Source organism: Fistularia commersonii, chromosome 18 (genome assembly GCF_037954325.1).
Source record: "Fistularia commersonii isolate RoL2024-O1a breed Wild chromosome 18, RoL_Fcom_v1.0, whole genome shotgun sequence".
In the NCBI taxonomy this organism is placed as follows: domain Eukaryota; kingdom Metazoa; phylum Chordata; class Actinopteri; order Syngnathiformes; family Fistulariidae; genus Fistularia; species Fistularia commersonii.
In genome coordinates this window covers 179,919-190,000 of record NC_141301.1, presented here as the reverse complement: position 1 = coordinate 190,000, position 10,082 = coordinate 179,919, and the positions used below count along the sequence as shown (strand labels likewise).

The 10,082-nt window shown below is 54.5% G+C and overlaps 1 protein-coding gene and 2 non-coding genes across 4 annotated transcripts; all 3 read right to left on the bottom strand.

Moving 5' to 3' along the window:
* Positions 1-531: 531 nt before the first annotated feature.
* Positions 532-8,392, bottom strand: atg16l1 (ATG16 autophagy related 16-like 1 (S. cerevisiae)). Of its 2 annotated transcripts, none has more exons than XM_086164390.1 (19): positions 8,183-8,392; positions 6,911-7,022; positions 6,725-6,818; positions 6,527-6,632; positions 6,358-6,431; positions 6,212-6,281; positions 5,300-5,481; positions 5,154-5,219; positions 4,996-5,082; positions 4,580-4,639; positions 4,317-4,419; positions 3,965-4,070; positions 3,794-3,864; positions 3,601-3,672; positions 2,925-3,045; positions 2,750-2,855; positions 2,144-2,341; positions 1,853-1,954; positions 532-1,500 (listed from the first exon to the last, which is right to left on the bottom strand). In XM_086164390.1, the coding sequence occupies exons 2-19, from the start codon at positions 7,014-7,016 to the stop codon at positions 1,407-1,409; spliced, it is 1,818 nt and encodes a 605-aa protein (XP_086020516.1). In that variant the 5' UTR covers positions 7,017-7,022; positions 8,183-8,392; the 3' UTR covers positions 532-1,406. The 2 variants fall into 2 exon arrangements, with proteins under 2 accessions (XP_086020516.1, XP_086020517.1); XM_086164391.1 differs by having other exon boundaries at positions 6,911-7,048; positions 8,183-8,341.
* Positions 3,289-3,558, bottom strand: LOC147223975 (small Cajal body-specific RNA 6). Its single transcript, XR_015107519.1, has one exon.
* On the bottom strand, positions 5,718-5,965 carry LOC147223974 (small Cajal body-specific RNA 6). Its single transcript, XR_015107518.1, has one exon.
* Positions 8,393-10,082: the final 1,690 nt, after the last annotated feature.

The window sequence follows — 10,082 nt, the reverse complement described above, 5'->3', positions numbered from 1 at the left end:
CACACACACACACACACAGCCTGGTCAGCATGCTGATCATTACACACACACACACGTGTGTAATCCTGCCTGTATCATGTGCTCTCAAAGTTCTCCGTCCTGGAGAAGACAGGAAGTGGCCTGTTTCCATCCTTCATGTTCAAGGTTCTAAAAGCCTGAAACCTGAGAGGTTTATTGTGGAGGCTGCACTTCCTGCTTGGACCTCTGACCTGGAGGTCAGCTCCAGAGGCTGCAGGCCACACCCAGATGTTCTTCTGGCTTTGCCTAGCAGAGCGCTGGAGCAAAGGACACTCAACACTAAGCTGTTACATCACATGGGCAGAAGCTCTGAGCCGCCTAGATCCACCAGGGACCTCGGTCAGCAGTCTGAGAGCTGACATCAGCACACACACACACACACACACACACACACACAAACACAGGCAGAGACCTGCATGCACACACACAGGCAAAGACCTGCGTGCACACACACAAAGACACACACACACACACCTGCAAAGACACACACACATACCCCAAACACAAAGACACTTTCTCCACTTCAGGACTTTATTGACATTCAGCACGTTACATCATCTTCTCCCGGAGCTTCAGCCAATCAGCAAATAGAGACACCGGCACGGCCAATCGCAGCCCTCCCTCCGACACAGCAACCAGTCCTGCTGCAGAGGGCGGCCTGGTCCTGGAGGGACGTCCAAGACCTTCCCGGAGAAGAGTCGGGGCTTGTCCTTATGGATTCCACGAATGTCCAGGCAGGTCCCGGAGGCCAGTGCAGGAACGTCCTGGGGGACTTCAGGCAGCTCATGGAGGCCAGCAGAGCCCTGGAAGGTCTGAGGCCAATCCAGGCGGGTTCTGGGTGAGTCCAGGCCTCGGGACAGTGAGCGTTCATTGGAAGCAGCCGGGACTTGTGAGGAGCAGATCCATGAAGCGGCCGAGCTTCTACTGACTCCACCTGGACGTCCGGGAGAAACGCCCGGGGTTTGGAAGCACCAGGCCAGGAGCCTCCCGCCTCCTTACTGCTGGGGTTCTTGGAAGGACGGCTGGATCGTGCGGACCCTAAGAAGGTCCTGCACGAGGTTCAGGGTTTGACTCTTGGAGAAGCAGATGTAAACAATGATACCATCGCTCCACAGCCCGAATCAGGTGGTCAATTTCCAATAATCAATGAAGGTCTGAATCCTGGAGTCTGTGGTTGGAGATCAGGCTCATCCTGATGATGCAACAGGTCACGTGCCCTTCACACACACACACAGACACACACAGACACACACAGACACACACAGACACACACACACACACACGAGCCCCGCTGTGACAGTCTCTCCTGTCAGCTGAAGATGCCGGCCCCTGGTCTGCTGTGACCTTCAGGGTGGGTGGAGGTCCTCCTCAGAAGGCGTGCTGGTCCCTCACAGGTCCGACCAGAGGATGGTCTTGCTGCCCTTCTCCACGCTCGCCACGAAGGTCCCCGACGGCGACCACGACACCGAGTTGATGGCGGTACTGCGAGCACAGGAACATGAGGGGTTAGACGGACACACACAGAAGAAGCAGGACCAGGGCCTTCAGTGAGGAGAAGAGCGTGAAGCCGCTGCCTGTCTCGCTGTGGCCGGTCAATCTCCCACTGCTGTGACCGCACGTGAAGGCATCACGAGGGGGTTGACTGCCCGTGACAGAGATCTTCTCCTGCTGAGGGTCTTCAGAAGTTGTCACGTTGACTGAGAACCTTCGCACCGGTTCTCCTGAAGCATCGTGGGAACCCGAGGACCAGGAATCTCTACCAGATGACCCAGAAGACCCGGAGGACCGGACAAGGAACTAACGGCCACGTTGGAGGACAAAGGCTGGTTCTTACTTGTGGTTCCGGTCCAGAGTCCGCTCCACCTTCCCGCTCAGAACGTTCCAGATGTACAGAGCACCGTCAGCAGAGCCTCCAGCCACGTAGCTGCCATCAGGGCTGACACACACACACACACACACACACAAATTAGAAACATGACCTTCCTGGTCCACCTGTGACCAGGTGACTTGTAATGCTTTCTGAGAAGAACCCTGGCCCGGTGGAACCACCAACCCCCTGCAGAGTCTGGGGGACCATGGGCCCCAGACCTGGAGGCCTCCTGAACCTTTCCTGCCTGAGACCCACCTGAACGTCACCCGGGTCCAGTCGGCGCCGCACTTGAAGCCCTGGGCGCTGAAGGTCTGTCTGATGCCGTTGGTCCGCAGGTCCACGATCTTCAGCAGGTCGTCCCTGGAGCACGTCAGCAGCTCGGTCCGGTCGTGGTTCAGGTCCAGAGACGTGACCCGGCCCTGCAGCTCCAGCTCCCTCACTATGCTCTCCGCCCTGCGGCGCCAAAGAACCTCCTAAGAAACATCTCTGACCCGTCAGCTCCCCGGGGCCCCGGGCCACCTCCTATGGCCAGGAGCTCAGGAGCCAGCTGCTGCACCAGGGCTCAGGAGCAGCAGCACCAGTACTGGCGGTGGTCACAGTGGTAGTAGTAGTAGAGTCAGTGGTAGTAGTAGTAGTGATACTACAAGTAGTAGCAAGTAGTGATAGTGGCAGTAGTAGAGTCAGCAGTAGTAGTAATAGTAGTGTCAGGCTCCGCCTCTCCAGGTGGACCAGTCTAAGTTGTATTTCAAGTGTCCACCAGGAGGGCGGAGATAGACTTCCTCCACCCATAGGCGATGGTGTCCTCCAGCCCTCTCGGGCTCTGGGAGGAGATCGGATCAGAGGTTCCGGCGGGACGCTCACCTGATGTCCCAGAAGCGGACCTTCTTGTCGAAGTGCGCGCTCATCACACACTGCTCCGTGCACACAATGTCGTTGCAACTGGAGCCGGCAAACACCGTCTTCATACCTGGACACAACTGCACGTCAGGCTCCGCCCCCTTCCGGCAGGCGCCACCAAGACCCACCAATCACGTACAGACTTTGCTGCGCAGGTCCCACAGCTTCAGCGTGCGGTCGTAGCTCCCGGACACGATGCGGGCGTTGTCCAGCAGGAAACAGGCCGACAGCACCTTCCCACTGTGACCCGTCAGAGTGTGCTGCAAACACACACACACACACACACACACACACACACACACACACACACACACACACACACACACACACACACACACACACACACACACACACACACACACACACACACACACACACACACACACACACACACACACACACACACACACACACACACACACACACACACACACACACACAGCTGATGTCTGAGTTGTGTGCGGGGTCAAATGTGTCCAAGTGCTTTTTGTCATGACGACCATGGTCTCAGTTGGAGAGTGAGATCAGCGCTCAGGCCCCGCCCCCTCAGCCTGACGCTCCATGATGATGTTTGTTGGATGTCCGTCACACGGAGGCAGCGGCGTCTCCCATCAGACTCCTGCTGTGATGTCACATCCTGTCTGTCAGCCGTCCCCCCGGCCGGCAGCGCACAACTAGAGCCAGACGGAGCTAAGGTGGGGGGGCTGCTGGGAGCCAACATGGCGGCCGCTGGGGGGGCTGAGACTCAGACCTTTTACATCACATCACTGACCGGCGGCGCCTCAGCAAAGTGTCCACAAGGGGGAGCCACTCACCCTCAGTCTGTAATCCTCCACTGTCCAGATCCGGCTAGCAAAGTCATTGGAGGCAGCTAGCAGATACGAGCCCTGACACACACACACACACACACACACACACACACACACACACACACACACGTCAATACCAAAATCCCAATATGCCCCAATATCCAAATCAGTAACGTGTTGAGCACAGGCTGACACTCACTGTACTGTCAAACTCGATGCTGGTGATTCCAGCGTTGCTTCCTGTCAGAGCTCCTTTAGGCTCACAGCGACCTGTCACACACACACACACACACACACACACACACATAGAAACACTGAGACACCTGGAACTCCTGTCTCCTGGTGAGACGGACCCCTGGTGACCACCCACCTGAGACCACCTCCCACAGCTTCACCCTGCGGTCCATCCCTCCTGTTGCTAGGATACGAGAGCTGGGGCTGAACCTCACAGCATTCACCTCGCCATCATGGGCTTCCTGACACACACACACACACACACACACACACACACACACACACACACACACACACACACACACACACACACACACACACACACACACACACACACACACACACACACACACACACACACACACACACACACACACACACACACACACACACCTGTCATGTTTGCGTATAGCTTTACATTGTTCCTGAATGACAGCTCGTCTGTGATTGGCCCTCAGGGTCACACGGTGCGGCGCCCGGATACTCACGAAGACATGCAGCGCCACAGACGGGACCCGGACCTCGGCGCAGCCCCCCGACGGGGTTTCGGTGCTCTCTGGAGATGAGCTGAAGGAATTGGCGCTTCTCCGTCTGCAGGGTAGGGACGCGGAGGTCTTACTGGCCTGAACCAGCTGAAGCTGCAGCTGGTGGCCAGCCGGTCTGGATGGACCTGGACTCGGGTCCATCAATGAGACTAGTCTGAAGACACCTGGACAAACAACACCCCCCTCTCGGCCCAGTGTGCACCTACCCAAAGATGTTGGAGATGGAGTCCAGCAGACCTCCGGGAGGGGCCTGGGACATCTTCTTACTGCAACAGGTCAGATAGGACAGCATGATGTCAGACATCACGGGGGGTTAGGTGGGGGGTCAGGGGTCACTGGTGACAAAAAATCCATGACCCACGTTCAGGTCTGGGGTGGCCCTCAGTAGACCTTCACACAGGAAGGAGGGTCTTCCAAGAGTCAGACGTCCAGGACGGTTCTTGTGTTTGAGGGAATTAGACCTTAGCGGTGTCAGGTGTGTGTGCCCTCTACGTCATGTATTTGACGATATTAAAACATTCATGTTATTGAGTAGCTTGCCCGCACCGACACCGTCAGCTTGTCACCATGACAACCAGAGGATCCCGGGAAAGAAACTCCTCTCTCGGGTTCAGGTTCTCACCTGGACGTCCTGCTGGGCGGCCTGTTGGGGGACGTTTCAGCTCCTTTACCACCACCGTCGTCCGCCAGGACCTCGATGTCGTCGTCCCTGGAGACAAAAGGGACGGAGTCACGTGTGACGTCACAGGAATGCGTGATGTGTGATCGCCGCTCACTCACGGGTCCAGAGGCAGCGGCTCCTTGGCGGCATCTGCAAGCTCCTTCTGCAGTTTGGCTTGTCTTCTCCTGAAAACCCAGTCAGGTGAGCAGGTCACGTGGTCGCGGTAGGTACGCACGCACGCACGCACGCACGCACGCACACACACCTGCTGTCTTTCTCGTTCTCAGCATTCAGCCGATTGGCTTCCTGCGCCTTCTCCGCCATCCAGCGCGACACCAGCTCCTGGTTGTCCTCGGTGGTCTTCCTCAGCTTCTCCTCTAGGGCGCTGAAGGTGATCTGCAGCGCATCGTACTCGTCCTTCAGTGTCTGATTGGCTCGCTCTAGGTCCTGCAGCAACACACCGTCATTACCATCAGACCGCTGTCTGAGCTCCAGCACCTTCTGCACCTTCCAAGGAACTAGTCCAGGAACCCGCTAGAAACACGAGAACCACGCGGTTCTCTCAAGCTGGCCCGGTCTGAAGATTCCCACACTCGGCGGTGTTTATGAAAGCAGTGCTGGTGTGGATCACTGCATCCTAGCTGGTCTTTCAACCATCAAATTAAGGCGACTTCCTGTGCGAAGGTCTCAGCTTGAAAACTTTAGATCAGCTCCTCCTCCTTCAGGCCCTGACGCTCTTCTGCGATTGGTTGTTGGACACGGATCACCGGCGAGCCTGCGTGACCTTGACACAGACCCTGTGATGTCACTTCCTGTGTGTCAGCAGGTGCGGGCCGGCGAGGCAGGACTTGGCCGGCCAGCTTAAGGAGCAGAGCTGCTGAGAGCCAGAGGGCCGGAGGAGGTTCAGACCTTTTACTGCTCATCATCGACCTTCATCCCAGCGGATGCTCGCACACGGCTGGCGACACCTGGAGGTCACCGGCCACCATTTGTTTTTTACTTGTGCAATCACGTGCCACTCCAGCGTTCTCCGCGCAGAGCAGAAAAAACACACAAACACAAAAATCGACATGAACGTAACAGCTACATGTGGCCCGGGAGCCACAGGTTGGCCAGGCCTGATCTAGATGATCTCCGGACTCCTGAATCTGGAGGCCCTCTCTGGTTCCTGTCTCACCTGCAGGCGGCTTCGGAGCTCCTGACAGTCTCCCTCCAGGACGGAGATCTGCTGCTGGAACTCCATCATCCTGGAGGACAAGGACACCAAGTTCAGAGCGCGTGACGTCAGCAGCTCCGAAGGAACGTGCGTGGGGCTCCACCCACTTGGCCTCGTTGTTCTGGATCTCGCGGTCCTTCAGCTGGATCTGGTTGTTCAGTTCGATCACAGACTGGGCCAGCTGCAGCGACACACACACACACACACACACACAGGGTGAGAAACTGCCAGGACTGGGCGCTGATGACATCACTTCCTGTGTGCATACAGACTGACCTCTCCCCTCTTCTTGTGCAGCTCCGTCAGCTCCTCCTGGTGTTTGATTCTCATCTGGGCCATTTCCTGCTGCAGCATCTCGCCACGGCCCCCGTCGGCCCCCGAGCTGAGGGCCACAGGACATGTTAGCGGGCCAGGCCCCGGGTGTTACAACCACTTGGTCCTCCATGTGGTTCTGAGCAGACCCTGTACACTCACCCTGACTCGTGTCCACGCTGGACATCAAACTTCTCCGACTGGTACCTCTCTGTTAGGACAGCCTGCAGGTCTGACTTCTCCAGGAGACGCTGGTCTGCACGCGCACACAAGCACACAGTGTGAGTGGACATTCCAGCGCAGTGAAAGTTCAGGGATGTTCCACAGACGTTGTCAGGACAGACTCACACTGGTGGACCAGCTCCTCAAAGGCCTGCCTCTGCACTCGGTCTCTGAGCTTCAGCTGCTCCGACACGTGCCTCTTCCACGTGCATGCTGCCCGCCGCTCCGCCATGGCTGCCTGGCCACACACACACACACAGTGTCCTGAGAAGTGTGAAGAGACATTTGTTGTCCTACTGACAGCGAACCATCAAGAACTTCTGAACCAGGACCAGCACTGTGTAGGTCAAAGATCAGTATCAGGTGATGGGTTAAACTGAGAACAAAGACTCCCTGTGGAGACAGAAGCATAACATGACTGTCTTCTCCACCCGCCTGTGTGTGTATGTGTGTGTGTGTGCGCACGCGCCCACGCTGATTGTTGTGCAGGGTCATGTGATTGCTTTCGATCAGCGATGGTGCGTCTCATCTCAGATAAGATAACATTCTCGAAAGTGACGTTAAACAACTTCCTGTTTTCTGACCCCTCAGGCTGAACGGAGATGCTGGCAGAGGTCATGTCAGGTCATGTTCATGGATGTGACCCAGCAGTCGTGTAGACCACAGGTCCATGACCCTGAGGTCGAGCTTCACCAACATGCATGGAGGGCTCGTCGGCCTGACCTCGCAGTACTTCAAGTTTCCCCCAAATGAAGCGGTCGGCTGGTGTTTCAGTTAACCATGACACTCAAAAACGTCTACATGATGAGCGCAGATGTTCATCCAGCATTTGAGACAGTGGTAACACCAACATCTTCTGCAAAAAATCAGTGGGAGGAGGACTTTAAAGGACCTCGAAGAGTACGGCAAAGATCATGGTCCAGGATCGTCCTACTTCTTCTGGACAATCGATCCACAGAAACGGCATGGTCAGAACATACTCTTGGCTGGAGGCGGGGTGGAGTCATTCGGAAAAAAATTGGTAAAGTCAACTGGGGTAAATAAAGTCTGTTCGGTCAGCTGTGTTAGTTAGATTAAGTCAGCTGTGTTAGGTTAGTAAACATCGCCACACTCACCAGCTGGGTTTGTAACGGCGGTGAGTCACTGCCGCCTAGCTTTAGCATTAGCTTTGGCTCGGCGGCGGGAGACTTCCAGACCAAAGCAACTGACTAAAAACCTACGAGTGGTTCGGGTGAAACGGTCGACCGTCGCTCGGGCCACCGGTGAGGGGGTCCCGTACCGACTCGGAGTCTCGGAGGTGATGAGGGCTCTTCCCGGGGCCCCTCCCGGGACACAAACACCCGTGACTCAACACGTTAGCATGCTAGCTCCGCCGCTAATCCCGGAACTAACTCGTACCTGAGGCGCTCCGGGCGAGGCCCCGGGCTCCGGTTCGCTCCCTCCTGGCGCCTGTCCTCTCACCGCGGGCCGGTACACTCACGGGGTCGGTGGCTGAATAATCCCGCTCTCCTCCCCCCCCCCGTTAACCAACACCAGCCTCCGCAGCCGCACCGCTCCGGCTCTGCTTCATTTTAGCTTCCGGTGCGGTCGCACACTGATGTCGTCACAACACTGCCGCCCGCAGAATGAGGTAATGGCGCTGCAGCGCCTCCCCGTGGCACCACCGAGCACTGCCCCACACAATATTAAGAATAAGAATAAGAATAAAATAAGAATAAGAATAAGAATAAGAATAAGAATAAGAAAAACTTTATTTATACCGAAGGAAATTGTTGTGCCAGAGTTTCAAGTAAAACATAACAAAAATAGATAATAGTAGGAAGGAGGGAGAATAAGAAATACACTAAAATGTAAAGTGTCAAAGTTAAGGCTATCAAGTGTTTTAAGGTCTTAAAAAGTACAAAGATTTGAACATTCCCTTCGGGGGAAGGAAGAGGAATCAAAAAGTCTGATAGCCTCAGGTAGGAAAGTCCTCCTGCGGCGTTCAGTGGAGCTCCTTGGTGGTATCAGTCTACGACTGAAAGAGCTCTGACAGGATGTCAGTGTGGCCTGCAGGGGGTGATGGACGTTGGCCGTGACGCTGAGGATTTTGCTCAACATCCTCCTCTTTGACACCTGCACAACAGACTCCAGCTCCAGACTCCCACTCCACTCCATTAACGATCGATCTTTATTGATTGATTGATTCCAAAGGGGGGGTGGGCAGGTGATGGTGAAACAACCCCCCTCAATCCAGAAGATGCAGGAACATAGGGTCATTTGGACGAGCGGAGGCGGGCGGGCGGTCGACATCTTACAGAGAAGATGTACCCTAAAGCAATGTCTACCAACCTTTGTTGAGCCACGGCACATATTTTACATTAGAAAAATCGCACGGCACACCACCAAATAAATATGTCAAAAACATTTTTTAACGAATTAGAATGAAACAGTAGTCTCAATTTACTTTGTGTGAAATCTAATCTATCTAATATCTGTTGATTCATTAAGTTGCAATTCAAATTTCCCACTGATGTGCAACTTTTCCAGAACACTTATTTCAATGTCTGAAGACATGTCATCAATATGTCTGAAAATGGTATTATTGGAGAGAACTCTGGCTAATTCTTTATCAACGCCAGAGCCGAGCATTTCTTCTACAATGATTTTGCCGGCAGGTAGTGTTAATGTTTTGCTACGTTGTGTGGCTGTTTGGATTTAGAGATGAGTTCAGCAACTTTATAGCAGCTTTCGCTGCTTTCTCACTCGTCTTGGTAGTTTTCAACAACGCTGCCTGTTTGTTTACGCAGACACAAGTACTTTTTATTTTAAAAATGTATCACGCAAAGCGTCGCTAATCACTCTGATGCACAGGTTAATTCACTACCCGTTGCCATGGAATGGACACGCTGCCCACATAGACATAGGAAGACACATTATTTGCGTTGGATAAATAATTTTCAGACCAATCAGGTGAAAGTGGGCATTTTTCCATGTCACACCTGATGATCTCTTATGGCATACTAATGTGTCGCGGCACAGTGGTTGGGAAACACCGGTCTAAAGGAGGTCCATGACAGGAGGTGAGAGTGTAGGCAGACAGCAGAGGATGGAGGTTCGGAGGACGAGAAGATGAAGAGGACCAAGGCAGAGCACAGGGTGAAGGGGTGGAAGCTGAAGGAGGAGCAGTTGAGAAAGGCTGTGGGTGGTCAGGAGGAGCTTCCAGAAAATGCTCAAATCTGCTGTGCACTGTTTACTAACAGTTTGACAGTCTTTATATTCTGCCCTTCTCTGTTCCTCTATAGCTCTGTGACATCCG

Coding starts and splice junctions, on each gene's coding strand:
- atg16l1 (XM_086164390.1), bottom strand. CDS start 7,016: ATGGCGGAGCGGCGGGCAGCATGCACGTGGAAGAGGCACGTGTCGGAG. Junction 6,432..6,526: donor TGCACAAGAAGAGGGGAGAG/GTCAGTCTGTAT, acceptor GTGTCGCTGCAG/CTGGCCCAGTCTGTGATCGA. Junction 1,955..2,143: donor TGGACCCGGGTGACGTTCAG/GTGGGTCTCAGG, acceptor TGTGTGTGTCAG/CCCTGATGGCAGCTACGTGG.